The 19,360-nt window shown below is 38.2% G+C and overlaps 2 protein-coding genes across 2 annotated transcripts; both read right to left on the bottom strand.

Moving 5' to 3' along the window:
* Positions 1 to 551: 551 nt before the first annotated feature.
* Positions 552 to 7,465, bottom strand: LOC145787332 (CDGSH iron-sulfur domain-containing protein 2 homolog A-like). The gene is made up of 3 exons (XM_082599058.1): positions 7,262 to 7,465; positions 6,657 to 6,871; positions 552 to 967 (listed from the first exon to the last, which is right to left on the bottom strand). The coding sequence occupies exons 1-3, from the start codon at positions 7,356 to 7,358 to the stop codon at positions 872 to 874; spliced, it is 408 nt and encodes a 135-aa protein (XP_082455184.1). The 5' UTR covers positions 7,359 to 7,465; the 3' UTR covers positions 552 to 871.
* Positions 7,466 to 7,467: 2 nt separating this feature from the next.
* On the bottom strand, positions 7,468 to 14,335 carry LOC145787331 (ubiquitin-conjugating enzyme E2-17 kDa-like). The gene is made up of 6 exons (XM_082599057.1): positions 14,234 to 14,335; positions 13,878 to 13,941; positions 13,573 to 13,604; positions 11,461 to 11,538; positions 10,086 to 10,194; positions 7,468 to 9,007 (listed from the first exon to the last, which is right to left on the bottom strand). The coding sequence occupies exons 1-6, from the start codon at positions 14,255 to 14,257 to the stop codon at positions 8,865 to 8,867; spliced, it is 450 nt and encodes a 149-aa protein (XP_082455183.1). The 5' UTR covers positions 14,258 to 14,335; the 3' UTR covers positions 7,468 to 8,864.
* Positions 14,336 to 19,360: the final 5,025 nt, after the last annotated feature.

The raw sequence follows: 19,360 nt of genomic DNA, 5'->3' as shown, positions 1-19,360 counted from the left end.
GGCGTAGTCAGAGGGGACAATTGCTTTCCCCTCGAAAATTTTTTTGTAGGCTATATGAAATCGACTATCAGACTTGTAAGCCATTGAAAAGCTGTAAAAGAGAGTAGGCCAAAGCTTTCCCTCTCCTAGAGCATTTATTGACAAAGTTTTACTGTTGATTTTGGCTGAAAGTAGCTTAGCCTACTCTCAGATTGCGTAATTTCAAGTTTTTTTTTTCAAAAAATTCTGGGAAAGGTTCTCCAAGACCCTCCATTGATTTGCTGGCCACGCCTGTGCGTATGACCAGTAAGCGCTGAGCTAACGAGCGGACAAATCAATTTTCAAGTTCCAACCAACACTTTACGAGTACCGGTAGGCTATGTTTGAAAATTTAGCTCTATGCAACTTCTCAGTTGACTAGCAGGCCTAGCGAGACTCAACAGAGTAAATTCGGGCAATACTGTAATGTTGGCTAGTTAGTAGATTCTAGAAGCGGCTCACCAGTCAAGATTAACTTAGACCATTTTTGTCTGACTCGATTAGCCCACAAAATGGCACAAAAGTTGCAAAATTTCAAGTTTTTTGAGTTTATTGCAGCAAAGCCACTCACAACTACAGTAATAGATTGCATATTCAATTCAGTGGATAGCCTACCAAAACTAAATATAGAATCGAGGTGCAATCTTTATAGTAGCCTAATTATAGCTCTTCTGCTTCCAGCAATCGGCACTTCCAGACACACAATCCAAACCATAAATTGAAAGAAAACATCTGTTCAACAAAATTGTGAAATATACAAAATTAAAGCGATCAATTTTATGCATATTAGTATAGCCTATACCGAACTTCTAAACGGTCTTTCGCAAATGATCTTGTGAGATACGCTTCGGTGTCAACCTGATTTTTGTTTTCTCTGAAGCACCACTGGCGCAATGTTGTCTCCTGTGACAGCGTTGAACTCGTTGTGTGACCCATCACAGTAGGGAAACTACAGCAACAAACAAAAATTGAACCTTTAGGGTCCCATGCAAAAAGTATAAAATTGTTTTATGTTTCCAAACAAACACAGTTCAATATTACTACTAAAATTTAATATTCTTATCACTATGAAGAACCCGATAAGTAGCATCTAACACCTGCAAAAAGTTATTTCAAATTATATCAAAAACTTGTTGCGTTTGGCGCAAAACAAGTTGTACAGCAATTTACACAACGTTTAATGAAATACTTTCTATATGCAAGCTCATTGAGCATTTACAACAATAATCTTTTCTATGATTGGCAAGTGCCTGTGTCGTAGTCTTTGGTTAGAATACCGTGTCGGGAGATCAGTATATTGGTTACCCTTAATAGTGGAATAGGTAGCCGTTTTGAGGCAAATGTCCACGTTATATATTTGCTTGGATTCGGAATGAGAGGAGTTATACTAAGTCTGCAGCAGACATAGGCATAGTTTCCTTCATAATTTACTTTAACATAACTCAATTACTTCAAAGCAGTGCCGGATTAACTATAGTAGCAGATGTAGCAGCTGCTACGGGCCTCGCGCTTCACAAGGCCCCGCGCTTGGTGAGCAAAACATTTTTTTTGCAAAAAAACTGTCGAACATAGTTGGTAAGTAATTTTTGGCTTGCAAACTGGAATAGCATGGGAGAATATTATATTTGCACGATTAAATTACTTAGTCCCAACGTCTTATCCCTTCCTGATTATTGTAAACTTTAAAAACCGGTAATTTCCGCTGGAGGCAACTGCTTGATCGAGTGCCACGAGCCCACGATACTAGTTGTTCGAAAGATTATTCGACTGTACAGTACACCAGTGAGAAGAGTATCAATCTTGCCGATTGTCTTGGACAGAGTTATTACAACGCGTTCAACATGAGCGGGAAACATAACGGATAGGCCTACAGGCACTTGTCAAAAAAAATGGTGCCGTTGCAGAATATGTTCCATGCTATGCTCATTCGTTGAATTTAGTTGGTGTATGCGCTGCACAATTGTGTCCAGATACAGTTCAGTTCTTTGACTTCGTTGAAAGTATCTATGTAGGCTATTCTTTGCTGCTTCAACACACCGGTGGTCCGTTCTGGAGTGTTCAGGTGGTGGAGTGATAAAGAAGCTCTCTGAAACACGATGGTCCGGAAGAGCTGGTTGCTTCAGCGTTGTGTGCCTCTTTGGCAGGATCCCTACAGAGTTTTAGACCGGCTTTTAGAGAACAATTCGCTAAGTTTGAGTCAGAGGCGCAGAAGCTGACTCAAGTGCCGGATTACCGACCAACAAGCACAAGAAGAATTGTCCAAAATCGAATGCACGATGAGAATGTAGGCAGTGGCCGTTCAGTTTCAGATGCAATGGATATCAACTAAAGACAAATTCCCGGTGGAAGTTTTCCTTGCAGTAGGCTATTGGACAGCTTACAATCTGTGCTGGAGCAACGTCGCAAGGCATACACTAATTCGTAAAGCACATTGCTATTGATTGCTCCTCTCCAGAACTCAACTGTTTCACTTCGATTAAAGAAAACAATATTGACACCATGTTTCCTAACATTGACAATTTGTTACGCATTTATCTATGTATGATGGTAAATAATTGTAGCCTACTGGAGAGAGATCGTTTTCAAAATTGAAGTTGATTAAAAGCTAGCCTATCTGCGAAACACGATGGGGCAAGAGCGGCTACACTATAATAAAAAAATATCAAATCTATAAAATATTCAATTACTTCCCAGTCATTATCTGTACATCAAATCCATGGATATCTAAAGAAGGGGATACGAAAGCTTTTATTACGTCTGACAATAGAAGGGCTTTTGTTAATCGTAAATAATCTGTGTTTATCGTAAAATGACAATTGGCACCGATAGTAGTTTAATAGATCTTGTTATGATAACATGCATTGCGCTATTAGCATCAGGCCTGGATATTCACAGCATGCTCATTAGGGTGTTTCAAAAAAAAAAATTTTGGATTTTGGGTATGCATACCCTCTCATTTTGTGAGGCTTGGTGAGAAAATAAGTTTCCCAAACTTTTAGCTTGATTGGATATCATTAACAGACCTCTCAAAGGACATTGGTATTGCACGGAATAACCCTATGCTTATGCCTTGGCGTTAGCCCCACATGCCTATTATTGCATACAGATATGACCATAACCAAAACGAAATTGGCTTATAACAGACCCATTTGCCTAGTTGTTAATTTCCTTGAATGGTTTATCGTAACTCAATGTAGCCTACTGAATGCAAGCTTTGTAAATTACTTGAGCTTATTGAGCGTTTCATTCAACATCTTGAAAGAATAGGAAAAATGAAGCAAACGAATGAGAACATAAGAAGAACAAACACAAATCTAAGCAAACAAAAAGAACAAATCTGAGCATGAAATCTACGATTTTGATAGTAGCATGGCAAGAATGTCAGGACTTCTTTCCTGGCGTTGTTGCTAATAATTGACGATGGTACTCAATAATCTGGTACATCAATTGTCGTTGTTCTTCGTCGTTGGTGAGGGCAAGATTGAAATCTGTGGCTAACTTGACAGCTCGTTCGGCGCAATCATTGACTACGCGGAGTGCACATACAAGCCCCTTGCCCTGTTTATAGTCATCTCGACTTTCCCACGTTTCTGGATCAGCTGATAAGAACTCCTGTGGCAGATGGAGTGCTTCAAATAAACACAATGAATGCAGCGTAGCGAAGTCGGCAAGCTTCATCGCACTAAACGATGCCACGTCATCAGGACACACTCGACGAACATCTTTGGATTTCGCTGGTTTCGATAGTGCTTCTACCAGCTCACGTTTCTGATCGGTGGACAGAGCATTATCAAATAGAGCAAGACAGATGAGGTCCTCACTCAAATACTACAGATGGCCACGCATCTTGTGCATGGCTTGTTTTGCCACCTGACGATCCACGCGTTCAAATTGCTCCAGCAGCTGCAACAGCAATAGGTCATTGCTCGGGGCTAATGTGGTCACTGGTGCAGTTACCCATATCCTCACATAAATTGTCACAATAAATAGTGCAATGCGTCGGAGTGCCTGCAGCTCATGTTTAGTCAGCTTATACTGGTGACGAAAAGCAAAGATTTTGAGGCAGTATATTCCTTTTGCCATCCAGCGAGCACGATGGTATGCACCAGGTGGCCTGAACTTTGCTTGATCTGCAACGGGATGACCAAGAAGAAGAAGGGCCAGGATGATAAACTCGCGATAATCCTCCCTCGGTTGATGTTCACACAGCTGTTTACATAGAAAGTCGATAACTTCACATTTGTGCTCAGATAACCAGGCATGTTCAGCGTCAGACAGTTTTCCATTTCCAGATGTGTCATCATCAAGAGGAGTTGAAAGGGATTGGTCAATAAATGACCACGAATCTTTGAATTTCCGGAACAAGGCAATTTCTGGTCCGGAGCTCACAAAGAATGTATCAAATATTGCAGCTGCTACTACTTCCAGAATATGATGTCGACAGGCAAGGAAGAGTAGCCGGCGATTGAATGCCTGTTGCACTACAGTGATTGCTCCTGTATGAATGCCTGTGTTGCTTGCGGTGGTATCAAAGCATAAGCCAGCGAGACGATCTGTGACTCCTGTCCATTCTTGCAGAACCTGGACAACTTTTCCCCCCATCTGCGGTCCAGTTCCAGCCGATAGACAGGGAATTCCGAGTAACTTTTCCACACCTTGGCCCGAAACCACCACAGCCAAACGATCACTTTTTCCACCATCACAATCTGGCAACATTTTACCATCAAAATGGGCAACTAGCGGTACTACGGGACGAAATTTATCCCTCAGCACTCCACCAACTACTTTTCGTGATTCTTTGTGTGCTCTGTACAATGAACTTGTTGATAGAGTAATATTTTGAATGTCAACACCTGCCGCTGCCAACGCTGGAGCAATGATATGCATGGCCTGTCGAGGTGTCGCCTTTGTTCGATCCAGGCTGGCATTAAACAGAGGATCACTGACGATGCAACGATGAATATTGCTGCTGACCTGAATTGAATTTATTGTGGCTTTTACGCTTACAGTCTCTGGTCGTCTGCGATGGTAAGCACTTATGCTCACTTCCTCATCTTCATAATCAGATGCACTGCTTGACTCTTCCACCGATATTTGTCCTTCACATAGTCCTTGTAAGTTAGTTGGCTTTTGTTCCTGACTTGATCTTTGTCGCTTGCTTGATCCTAATCCCTCAGCTGATGTGGATGTATTTCCATAGCATGACTGAGACTGGCGCTCTGCTTCAGATTGTTGTCGCCTCAGCTCCTGGGTAGTACGCTCAAGTCTCTTCTTCATCCGCTTTTTATATGTCAAGTCTATGCCACCAATTTTCCTTTTCCGAGGACCACGTTGGTCTTCGAGGAAGTCTCTGTCTTCACGGATCTGGATGAGGCTGTCACAGGATGCATGTGCTATGTCAAATAGCCTTGTCTGGGAGGTAATAAAGTCAGATTCTATGTCTTGCTGCCTCTCACTGCGGCGATGCTTGTTTTTTCCGACTGCAACATGTTCGCGGTAGAGTTTCTTCAGCTTCTCAACTACATTTGGCAGCTGTGTCGTGGGAATACTAGCAAGACTCCACACTTGCATGACCTCGTCAGCCACTTCCTTGCAGCTTTGAGCAAGGTCTAACTTCTTAACCTTGATGCTGTAATAGATGCGCCTCAACACAATTCCTGCAGTTGGCAACTGCTGAGTACTGCTGTCCACTGTGATTTGTTGAAGTGACTGCCCGACAAGCCATACATTTGTCGATGACCGTGTTGCTTTTGCTGCTGTATTCATGCTTTCAACCATGAAGAATCAGTTAAACCATCACTAATCAGTTAAAAATCACCTATTTTCAGTCTCTAAACACAGATATTAATAATCGATATTGAGATCGCCGCGGGGATAACCCGATATCACTCGGAACCCGGGTGATATCCATATGCTAAAATTATCAAGTCCTTGAGAGGTCAGTAAACGACCTCCAATCAGGCTAAAACCTTTCAGTTCTGATTTTCTCCCTCAACCTCACAAAATGAGGGGGTATGCATCATCAAAATCCAAAATTTTTTTTTTTGCATACAGTCATGAAACACCCTAATGCTCATGGTTGCTTGTTAATTCAACTACCAATATACTGGCTTTACATACTGGCTTTGTTAAAAAAAAAACAGCTTAGGCCTACATGTAACTTTTCAACTGTCTTTCCAAACAGGTATTCTTTAAATATGCTCCACGTAACATTTGCTGACTGTCTTCTGTAGCTTACTGTATCAGCTGCACTACAAAACTTTCTACGATTTTAAAAAGAACCACATGTTTAAAGCACTACAAACTACCGCCCTGGTAGTGTCATGAGAATAAGGCAATCGCTGCGAGCCTTCATATCCCCTTCTCTAGATATCCCTGATCAAATCAATGTGCTACAGGCCCCGCACTTGGTTAATCCGGCACTGCTTCAAAGCGAACTAATGTAAATAAAACAAGAGTGCATAGTTGCGCTATTCGGTACAAATTTTCATGTCACGTTATTTATACCGCCAATGGTGGGGCAAAATTGGACAGCTCGCTGTAAATGCAAAACCAAAAAAAAGCTTAACACTAATAAATATTCAATAATTGCAAAATGAAGATAAATCATATTATAGCTAAATCACATCCAATGGTACCTTTTTTGATTGCCAGCATCTGCAGAGACAAGTCTTGTCTCCCAAGTCTTCTATATCCATCATGTCACATACTTTTGGTTTAGTTTTACCGATTTTGAAGTTAATTTTGTTTAAAGTTTCCTTTCCACTGTATTTCTCATAATATGGTTTAATGGCAAAATAACCGGCACCTCCCACAACCGCAGAAAAAGATATTAAGTGGATCCAGTCCTTTACTGAAACATAAACATTAAAGTCAAAATGAGTGTTTTCAAAATTAACAGATGGTGATAATGCTGTTTGCAGCAAGGTTCTGCGAGAGCAAAGCCATATCACATGGAAGAATTGCATGCAAATATAGTAAAAAGCAAAACAATCGACTTTAGAATGTAATTTTCGCAGCTCCTCAGATATTAAGTGAAATTGACACGGACTTAAAAAGTGAACTCAGGGCTATCACTGCCACGTTGAATAATCTAATAATATAATCTAATAGTCAAATCAAAATACGTAATATAATATATAAATACCTAAATACAATACCTATATAATAAATAAAATATAATAAAATATAATAAAATACCTAAATACGTAACCTCAGAAATAAAATTAGCACCAACACTGACATGATAAATCAATAAATCCTTTGAATGATCTTGGCACAGGAACATTCTTGAGGTACGAAGGAATGGCGTCTCTGACAATATATGCTAGTGGTTCCATGTTGGACAGGCTCGTACAGAACAGATTTTGACAAACAGAAGTCGAAACTGTGCTTCAAAAATGTTATTGAAACCCTTTCTATACTTGTAAGTCTACTCTAATAACAAACCTAAATACAAAAGACGAGATTTTTGATTAGTGGTGGACTTCACTATCAAGATGAATAGGCTACAATTAAAAACAGTAATTATAAAACGTAGTCTGAAATAAGCTTAATAAAAAAGGTAAGTTTTTTTTATGCAACGTCAAATTTTCAGGGCTTTGCGATCTAAACTATCTGTATTAAATTAGATTACATTTCGTGAAAAAAACGTAATTTACAGTCTCAATCTGTGCTTTTTACACCGACTCTACGTTGTAATGTAGACGTTAAATCGGTGTACAAAAGAACCGAATTTGTTGGCAACACTCATATATTAATTTAAATTTCGAACTTACGAAATGTATCACACTAAATCTTTCACGTAATACGCTCAATTGCCACGGCTCAATCCACACTTATTTAAACTCGGTAGTTATCAGGTCGTTAAATAAGAACAGACGCAACAGAAACTGCTGTACGTTTAACACCGATTTTGAAATGGACATATCTCAAAATATGTTTCCGATTTTGAACGATTGAATCATATGATATGCAGTATTTAAATTCAAACTGTAATAAAGCATAAAAATCACAGTTCAATACCAGCGCAAAAAAAACAATAAAGTTGTACAGTTTCTTAATATCATTTTCTCACACATTCACTTTTTTTAATTATTGACTATTTAAAATTACTATGTTAATCAATGGCAGTGAGCAGAGTATACCATAAAAAACTTCAATCACAGTGTGAGGTCGTCGTGTGAGCCTCTGGGGCCGAGAGTCTATCCTTTTACCACCCCAGATTCACGATGTTCCCGGACTACACTGGAAGGCTACTAGAGGTGTATCTGATCAATTCACGAAAATTGAGAGTAACAACTCAAAGCAATGAAGCGCGTCGCATCGTTTGTAAGTAAACATATAAAATTTTGATTTCGCAAGACAACAGTCATATAAATTATAATACCAGCGCTTACATTGCGCTACATCCATACTAAAATTCTGTAGGCTACACGGCGATAGTAAATAAAGAATATGAAACAAATAGATCATCACGTTAACAAAGACATATATGAAGTTTAAATACATTTATTAAACACTTCAATATTACTAATACAAATTGTTCACGGTGGGACATTCACCATGATAGGCAATGTATTAAAAACAGTCTTAATAAAATGTTTTGTAAAAAAGTGGCAAAACAATATTAACTGCGCATTTGTGGTCACAAAAAAGACAGAATGGCCCATTTCGGTCAGTCCGATTCGGTGAGTCCGATTTGGTTAGCCCGATTCGGTGATTTTTTCAATTTTTTTTTAAATTATCGGGTACCGTAGCCTAAATATCATTGCCGTTTTAGGGTTCGGGGTTAGAGGTTAGGAACTCACCGAATAGTAGCAGACCCCAAAAAAGATGCACAGTGTTCATTTTGATGCATATTTTAAGGTCCATTCTTTCGCCGTTGTGTTATACTTCGCTCTATCTGTTTTGTAGACGCGAGCAATGTCAGGAACCAGCGGATCATCCGCGTTTGGATCGCTGAGTACAGCGAGTACAGATCGTAGCACTGTCCGAAAGCAAAAACATGTGGTTAATTCTACATTATCTAAAAAAAGATACACCACAGCACTACTTGACCATTCATGGAATACAACTACTAATGTACTGATAATAATATGAACGGTAATTTGATTAAATAAAAACTACACAAAAAAACAATTGCAAATCTGTTTAGAATGTGCCATAATTCTGTCCGTCTTCATTCAGTTAACAATTTTTTCAGTTTAAATAAGAATAAGCAAAACAGAGAAAATTTTATTAATTGCCATATGCAGGAACACAAATCATAATAAATAAATAAACAATAAACAGTATTGTCATAATCAGGGATTTATAAAAGTATGGGATGTGAAAACTTCTTGCTCAAGGTAGGGTGCGTGTTAAATATAAAAAAGTAGCAAGATATTATTCTGCGGAAGTGTCAATTTTGACTAGCTCAAAAACAAATCAAGGTTTGTTTCTCAAGTCTGATCCAAAATCACAAAACCTTTAATTAATTTACTCATTAATGCACATTGTTCGAAAACGCAAGCTGTGCAAAGCATTTAGGCGACAACTTGAAAAAATACAAATTTACCAAAGAAGCTCCCATCACTTTATTTAAGGGTAACATGGCTGTTTGAGTCATATCTTCAATGCAATGTATTCTAATTGTAATTTCTTATCAAATTACAATTCTACAGGACAATGGACAAAGTAGTCTGAATGTGCAGTGCAAACACCATATCACATGTGTCATATATAAAATACTTTTTTATTTATCCAGAATTAATAATTCACTTTGTAAATTTTGGGCTTTAATTGACTGGAAAATATTGGTTGATTTTTAGCTACATGGTCAAAATAGCTTTTTGTCTGAAAATTCATAGAAAACGTGGGAACACTTTTGCATAATAAAACTCTGCTGTCAGAACCAAGAGAGCATAAGTTGTGCTTCCAATATGCTTTTGATTTCCCTGATTGTGATATCCAGACTAGTGTTTGGAATGCCATACAGAAACAACAGACAAATGCATCATAATTATGAACATTGTCTTGCATGGATAGAGAAAACTTTTTAAAAGGATATAATACAGTACCGGTACCTGTCTTTATAGTACAGTGAGGCTTCCAACAAACTCTGTCAAGGATTTCAAAGCATATGTTGCCATTGCTATCAATTCCTGGGTGGTATATCTTAGTGGTGAAGACAACCTTTATGAAAAACAAATCTTAACCATCTAACAAAAATGTGTTCATACAAAAACACACACTTTGCTAGAAATGTAATTTTTATACAGTAGAATTCGCCTATAACGGCTTCGTTTATAACGTCAATTCGCCTATTACGTCACATTTCGCTCGGTCCCGGCAGAATTCCTATCTTTTACGTACATTGTAGTTCGGCTACAACAGCATCGCCTATAACGTCAATTCGCATGTTACAGCACCCTTTATTGGTCCCCAGACGTCTTTTGTTCGTTTATAACGTCACTTTAAGCCATCACCTTCACGACGAACGGTCAGTCTTTTAATCCAGTTAGCGCTGCTGCTTGCAAAATGTCTTCCCTTTATTTTTCTACGTCGTTCACAGCAGGGACTTTAATTAACTGAATTAACTTTTTTCCCCGCGTGAAAAACTATCACGTGTAAAAAGCAGCTCTACAGCTGACCTTTAAACAACTCAAAGCAACAGTTGTACGTGCACTTCTGTATAAACTAATAGCAGTATTGTATAAACTAATTAATTAGAGCAAATCCTACATTATTTAGCAAAAGCTGAACGCTATGTGGTAGAGAAATCCGTGTCAAAACCGAAACAGCTGAAGATCAATGCCTTTTTTGCTAATAAACAATGAACTTCTCTACTACTGTATGTAACGAGCTGTATTGCGCAAATTTCCTGTACCTTTCGCTGTAGGTTATTTTTTTTTACACAATTTCTTTGTTTACTGTATTTTCTGCGTGACTTTTGTCAGTTTGCTGGTACACAGTAAACCTGACTGGATTATACACCTTTTTCTTTGATCAAAAGACAGTTTTGGAATAGTTTGCGGTAGTTCGTCTATAACGTCAATTCGGCTATAACGTCAGTTTTTGCAATCCCTTAGAGGTACCGTTATAGGCGAATTCTACTGTAATAGAAAAATGTGCACTTATTTTGCAAATTTGCATGTCAAAAAATAGCTTAATGCACAAGAAAAAATGTAAAAACAAACTATCCAATTGATGTGGTCTAGGAGTGAACTAACATAAAATAGTAACACACAATTTATGCAATTCAACAACCAAGTCCAATACAAACATTTAAAAGCAACACCTGATTGAAACTGTTGTAGAAAATGATAATTTGTTGTTACACAGATGAAACAATGTACCATATCATAATTTTGTACCTGTTGCATTCACTTGGTCTCATCTGACAGACACGTTCAATCCAAAAAGGAACAATTTTTAACTGCATGCTACACTGCTACTTACCTTTGGTGCTCGAAAAGGATAATCTGCAGGAAAATTAACAGAAAGGCAAAATTTTCCATTTTCAAAAGGGGAGTCTTTCTATGAAAAAAAGGGAGGATTTGAATACGGTACCATTTTTAAAAGTGTTCTCCCTAAATAACAATTGTTATATGATATAGTTTTATATAAAAAAAGGCAGTAAGACTTTGTAACTACTGTTCCACTTTCATATTCACTTTTGCCAGGCTGGCAAGGAACAGTCCATTTTGTTTTAGAAACTTTAGATCAGTGATTCTCAACCTTTTTCAGCGCGGGGGCCAAATTCAAAATCACAATTTTAAAAAGGGCCACAACAAGACAAGTAATAAAAGAACATATGTACTATAAAACAACAAACACATACAAAACAATTTAATGTGAAATTTGACTTTGGCTTTTAATAAGTTTCCTAAAATGAGGGTAATCTTAAAAGATGCATTACCAGTATTCATAAGCTGTTTAAAATGATGGTTTGTCAATCGGTTGTGATATATATTTGGTTTTCATTCCAACAATTTTTTCTGAAAAGGGCTTCACATATGTAAGTTATGTTGATTCAAATAGGCAGAAGCATTTTTCAGTGCATTGGCTATCAAGTTAGCCTTTCAAGTTATCAAATGTTTTTTTGGGGCTTTTCTCCAAAAGTAAAATATATATATGATCACATTTGAATGCTTGTGTCAGCTCCACATCTGATGGCAAATCTAGCAGCTCTGGCTGAAAATCATCATGAGGTGGTGGGTGCATCTATTGCCGTAAGTGTTGCAAATATTTTCATCAGAAAAAAATCAATATAATACCGTTAATACAACTTTCAAATTTATGAAATGATGTTGCTAATAACATAGTGTACTTTCGAATGATCTTTTGACTTGGTGCTCTGGCTTAACTATAGCATGGCTTTACCACAGATTCAGCATCGATATCTCCCAAACACGCTTAAAAACTTGTGGTGGTTAAGTGCACTCGCAGAAAGCAAATTTATTGTTGATGTTACGATGTCTATCACATTAGACATCTTCAGTGACTTAGTAACGATATTTTCTTGGTGTAAAATACCGTACAGTGGTGTCAGATCACAGCTCTGGGTAAGATTATCCTCTTCACGCCATCTGTTAACAAATCCATGAAGAACTTGATTTTTCCCTAACATGAAAGAATAATAACTAAACACAGCTTTGAAGGGGCCAAATGTACTTCTAGAAGACTTTAAACAAAATCATATTATCTGTTACTTTTAGTATGCCGTGAATATAACACAAACTGAAAAATTGCTTGCAAATGTTAAAATTTGGCATAATTCCCCTGATAAACAGTCAATTTTGCTCTGTATCCTTAGTGTGGGGACGTTATGTAACATTTTTTTAGCATACTATGTCATGTAATAACTGTTTGCTTGCTATAATGGGCAGTTCTTCTGAAGGCCGCACTACCGCACGCACCACAATGGACTGTGGTTGAGAATCACTGCTTTAGATTGAAGCAATTGCTTTGCCAAGATTATATATATAACTAGTATAGTTTTGTTCGCAGCGACTGCGATGCAATCATTTAAGTTTTGTTTAGTTAAGTCTTACATTATATATAACATTGTGGCTATTTTTAAACACTTGTTGCCATGGTTACAATCAGGTGTTGCCAAAGTTAGGGTTAAAGTTAGGAAGCGTTAAGGTAAGGGTTAGAGTTAAGAATAAGTTAGGGTTTTGATCTTTGCCCAGGACTAAAAAAAATTTCCAAAATACAAGTTTTTGTTTTCAACAGCTTTAAACTTTTCTCAAATTAGGGCAGAATTCCTTACCTGGCTATATTTACTCTATGTAGTGTAAACGTAGCTCAATATTTAGTAGTATTCTGTAGAACTGCCCAATATTTACACTATGTAGTACATAGTGTAATATACATATATATAGTGTATAGATGTATACGTATAGTGTAATATACATAGTATAAATACTATAGTGTAAATATAGCCACAGCCTATATAGTATATATAAACACCATAATAAAGTAACAGAACATCATAACAATTAAACTTGAAAAAGTTTAAACTAAAATACTGTCAACAATTTTGAAAGTTAAATGTTAGCTACATACTGGTCCAAGAATCCACGCTTGCCAATGAAACACTGCAAATAAAATCAATAAACATTATGCGGTATATACCAATAGGCTCTGGCTTGCAGGTATAAATTTATGAATGTGTTAAAGCCACAATTTAACCAAATAACCTACTTTTCAACGACTTTTATGTTCCGCAAGGAAAAAGGGTTGTCTGACAACTTTTCAAATTTATAAACTGTCACACATGCAGAGTAGTCTATTCTTTTATAACTTTGCTACCAACGTGAGGACACAACAAAATAGGCTACTTTTTTTACAAGGTTTCTAAGACTACTTACTGTCACCTTCCACTGGTTCAATGGTGAATTCTTCTTGTGAGTCAACATTAAAGCTTTGTAATTCCTGTACATGAATTATGATACTGAGATTAGCCTACATACATAAGACAGATTTTACTTAGCAAGCAGAGCTAATCTTAGCAATATAATTTCTTTGTTCAAAGGCAAAAAATGATACTAATATGGAAATAAAATACGGCAACAGCACAAACAAAAGGTGGCAAAACTGTAATGGTTTAAGATGTGTATGCAAAGATCTAATTTTGAGGTAATATATGTGTAATCATTCAATACAATTGAAATTTATTGTCTTAGCCCATCACTGATTGCCCAATTACGGTAAGATAGTAACTTACTTTTGTAATTCTTTTCAATGCCATTTAAATCATGCAGTCAAGTGCATGTGGTGCTTTGAAATTTCATTGAAAAAAAAAACAGTCAAGCCTATTTCACTTTCCCGACGCAAACAAAAAACAAGGTGCCGGTATACCTTGCCTATATGCCTATCTATAATGCCTAATCCAATTCTTAATAATACCATATCTATGATAATACGGTAGCCTAATCAAAATTGATTTCTATCAAGTGCTGCCAGATCCTCAAAAAAAATGAGAGGGACTGGAGAGAACATTTTGTTTTGTCTGTTGTGAGAATAGTACGGTACCATTACACAATACGAATAAAATTGCACCATAGCAATCTAGATACCACCACAGACAGGAACGTCCATATGACACGACACGAACGTCAAAAGCAACGTCAATATGAAAACGACTGGTAACCAGTAGCTTATCAATTAGTGGCCTACCTTGACTACTTTGCTGAGTGTTCACTCTATTCAGCGAGGTTCAAAAATGTATGTTTACTCAGTGCCGTAATCACTGTCCCATTCTCCCCGGCTGGGAGTACTTCTGTTTGGGGTCTACTCATACTGATAGTCATTTGTAATCTCTCTGATGACTTTTTGGTTGGCCAATAAAACGATGGAAATAGAGTTCGAAAATTTTTTTATTTCGTCTGTTGCGAGAACAGCACCTGATAGCACGGTAGGCTACAAACAATTATGCCATACACAGTATGAATAGCACCACTACCATCTACATACCACAACTGCAACAGACAGGAAGCAGCGAAAGACTATTCTTATCAGTCATCGAGTTAGCTGCTTCCCTGTTCTTAATGTGACCAATGTGAAGGATCGGCAAATTACGTTTTAGTTTATTTTCCAGTTTTCCCTTTTGTTACCGTACTTTGCCATTCACTACATGTTTGTGCCAGCAATGAAAATTTAAAAAAAAGAACAAGTTTTCTTAACTTTTTACTTTGAGAGTCTTCAACGGCTTTTTTAAAATGAAATATAAAAATAAATACTGTTACAAAACCCTTAACTCTAGATTATCACTTCCTAACCTTTTCTGTCGCGCTAACTCACTTGAGTATCTTGGGTAGGCTACCGTAGGCTATATCCACTACCCTACTAGTGCAGTCGTGGTAGGTTTTTTATGGGAAAATTTTTTTATCAAGCTGATACTTTTCTCAGACCTTCCCCATACTATGCAAATGGCTCAGAAAAAAATCCCCATTAATCGGATGATGGGAAACCCTCTTTTGGGCCCTTTTTCCAAATGACGTCACAATCCCTTTATGAAAATTTCAAGTTTTTCAAAATAAGACATATTATACATGTGTTGTTGCTTTCCTCCTCGTCTTGTCCCGTTTCATCTTCATTGTAAGAGCACTCCTCTTCGGTACCAACATCGACGTTATGCAAAAGTGAAAAAAAAACCTTCATTCCTTAGTTTTTCGTCTAGTCTCTGGAGTATGTCGTTCATACTAATTATACTTAGATACGAAAAAGATGTGAAACTATCTTTGTATTTGAAGCATAGCCTACTTAGGCTACTATACTATTACATTCAACACCATGACTCCAGATATTGCTCATAATTGCAGAATTCTCTTTTCATCTATGGTTGTAGGCCTACGATCAACTTCTAACCGAGTAGCACACAGTAAAGAGGACAGCAAAAAGCTTCACCGGAATTTGGAAAGATCTTGCGATCGAGCAAGCTCTTATGCGCTCAATTAAGTCGCGTGGAGGATTGACGGAAGGAAAAGTATGACAGAAAGTGTTCGACATCTTTGGGTTTTTAGTGTGAGTCACTCGGCAAGTAGGGCCTATTCATGAAGCAATGACGCAACTAAACAAGGCTCAGTTTCTATGAAGCAGGCTAACCAGCATGAAGAATTGGGTGCTTCAAGAAAAAAGAGGGATTACGAAGATTGTAAAAGTTTCTGGCCTGGTTAACAACGAATGAGCAACGCACGTTAAGGACTGCTCTCCATTCAGCGGCATCTAATGGATGGAATAATTCTTCAGCAACAAGACTTCAACAATCGGAAACTTCACTCTGTCAATCTCGGTGACCGGGCCTGCGTCAGTGATTCAAAGCCTCTACAAGTATGCGAAACTGCCAGGATTAATCTCTGCAAGAAGCTTTCCCAGTCCGAGGATAAAGATTCAATCAATCAATCAATCAAAAACTCATTCTTGGTACCAGATGTAAACCTATCTTCTCTTTCAAACGGTCTAGTGTCCATCGCTGGAAAAGATGACGTCAATTGTGAACAAGCGGAGCAAATTGGTCAAAATATCCAAAAAGGTTTAGATAGGGTAGCAATTACTATCACATCAATCAATTGATCAAACCATTAGAATCCTTAATGGAAGTAAACAAAACAAAAAGTGGTGCAAGTGGTATTGGTTCGAAAGTCATGTTCAATAGGATGTTTGCTGTTGCTGAAAGCGAGGAAAGCCTTGAGCAATTTTTCGAATTCCTGTTGACTTCAGAGCCAATGTCGATGTTCAAGGAAGGCATGATGAGAAAGCCTGACAAACCTTCTCTTCGAAAAATTCTTTTGCCTGATTCTTCGTCGCATGCCTTAGAGGAAATCAACAAGCAACTTCTATTATCGACGGTGGTGCATTAGGCCTACTACATAAAGTTCGCTGGAAAAAAGGAATGAAGTTTTCGGAAGTTTGAAATTCGTATATAAAATATATCCAAAACCATTATACCCATGCTGTTGTTGTGTTTGATGTCTATCATGACGAAAGTACTAAAAGTCACGAGCACTTGCGCCGAAATTCCGTTCCACAGAGCACGTTTGTGAAAATTGATCCGAGCAATTCACTTCCTTTTACTCAAGATCGCTACCTCAGCTGCATCGAAACTCGAAACCAAGGCTGAATTCATCAAGTTTGTTTCTACCCATGTGAGACAATCCGAAGTTGAAGTTCACAACTGCTCTGATGATTTTACAATAACATCTACAGTGAAAATAACTGATCTACACAATGAATATTGAAAAACGAAATGCACAAGAATGAAACTGCAAAGCAGAAGAGAAAGGCACATTGCATGGCGGTTAATTACGCGAGGCAAAATGCTCTGATGATGCTGCCTCGATATCGACAGAACTCACGACTTGGGAACAAGATCTCACTCCATTTCAACGGCGGCTGGTAATGCTACCATGTGCTTTTTTTTATCTTTCTTTAAGTAATTGCAATTAACTACGGTACTTGTAATTATCTAGCACTGTAGCATACATTCACTATTTTCAACCATTTAGGCTACAAATTCTATTGTCAAGGTACCTTATCCTTATGGTTGCAATAGAAACCACTGCATGCAAAATTTTTTTAAAAACATCTCTAATCATCTAGCAGCCTACTGCAGCCTATATTAATCATTTTTAACCATTTATAACTTCTATTCCATGGTACCTTACTTTTGTGGTTGCAATAGAAACCACTGCATGCAAAATTTTTTTTAAAATATCTCTATAATCATCTAGCAGCCTACTGCAGCCTATATTAATCATTTTCAACCACTTATAACTAACTTCTATTCCATGGTATCTTATCCTTGTAGTTGCTATAGTATCCACTACATAAAAATTTTTTTAACTTGTCGCAAGTAGCTAGTACGGTAGCCTACAGGTAATTGCCAGCCATACTCATTATCAATCTCCCCATTATGCATAGATTTCCTAACAACTGCAACGTTTATAACATGTCATGATGTCTCTCTGCGCTCACGTCACTTTGTACACTCTTTTACTTAAGCCTACTCCCACCTTGTGTTATACTTAACGTCATCTTGCCGCAACTCGTGTTGCTGTTTTGTATTTTATTTTGCCTAAGCAGGCCTATCTAAGCTTACGCCATGACAACGTCATGTACTCTCTGTGCTCACGTCACTTTGTACACTCTTTTACTTAAGCCTACTGCCACCTTGTGTTATACTTACCATCATCTTGCCGCAACTCGTGTTGCTATTTTGTATTCTATTTTGCCTAAGTAGGCCTATCTAAGCTTACGCCATGACAACGTCATGTACTTTCTGTGTTTACTATGCCACAACAAACTCAACTATATGCCTAACGACTGAATTCTACTGTAATTTACCGTCCTGGGCAAGACGTCAAAACTGCATCCATTCATCCATTCTACAGCAATTTACCGTCTTGGGCAAGACGTCAAAACTGTATCCATTCTTTAGTCACTCGTTTAACTACAGTCACGTGACGTTGCAACCACTTTTTGTACTCATATTTGTCGCTATTTTTTTTTTAAAGTGACCTTTCATCAGCCGGCTGCCTTGCAACTTTAACAACTTGCATGCCCGCATGTATCGCTATTTTTTTTGTAAAGTGTTGTTGTACTGCTTTTACTTTGTATCAATTTTATTTCAGACGCGCCCATCAACACGGTTGCTGCGAGACTTGATGTGCGACTTCAAGGGACTTCAATACAGCACCACGATGATGACACGACAAGCTCACTGATGAGACCACTTCAACATGGCACCACAGGACCCCATGTTCTCCACGACTTGCACTGAGTTGAACAGTCCCTCAACACATTCCTCAACATGAGATGCCTCCACGGAGATGATTTCAATACGGCTATCCACAGCCACCGACGCAACCAATATGGTCAACCCCATATCTGTCGCTACTCCTTGCGACACACCTTCGACGTGCAATTGCTGCATCGTTCATCATTCAAGCCTTCTCTGCGTCAGAAGCACACCGCAACGTTTCAAGCCTTCTCCACGTCAGAAGCACACCGCCGACGCAACTAATATGGTCAACCCCATATCTGTCGCTACTCCCTGTGACACACCTTCGACGTGCAATTGCTGCATCGTTCATCATTCAAGCCTTCTCTGCGTCAGAAGCACACTGCGACGTTTCAAGCCTTCTCCACATCAGAAGCACACCGCCGATGCAACCAATATGGTCAACCCCATATCTGTCGCTACTCCCTGCGACACACCTTCGACGTGCAATTGCTGCATCGTTCATCATTTAAGCCTTCTTTGCGTCAGAAGCACACTGCGACGTTTCAAGCCTTCTCCACGTCAGAAGCACACCGCGACGTCAACCAAACCAGTGCCGCTATTGCGCCACTT

Source organism: Aplidium turbinatum, chromosome 18, assembly GCF_918807975.1.
Source record: "Aplidium turbinatum chromosome 18, kaAplTurb1.1, whole genome shotgun sequence".
Taxonomy (NCBI): Eukaryota; Metazoa; Chordata; class Ascidiacea; order Aplousobranchia; family Polyclinidae; genus Aplidium; species Aplidium turbinatum.
This window is presented reverse-complemented; position numbering and strand designations above follow the sequence as displayed.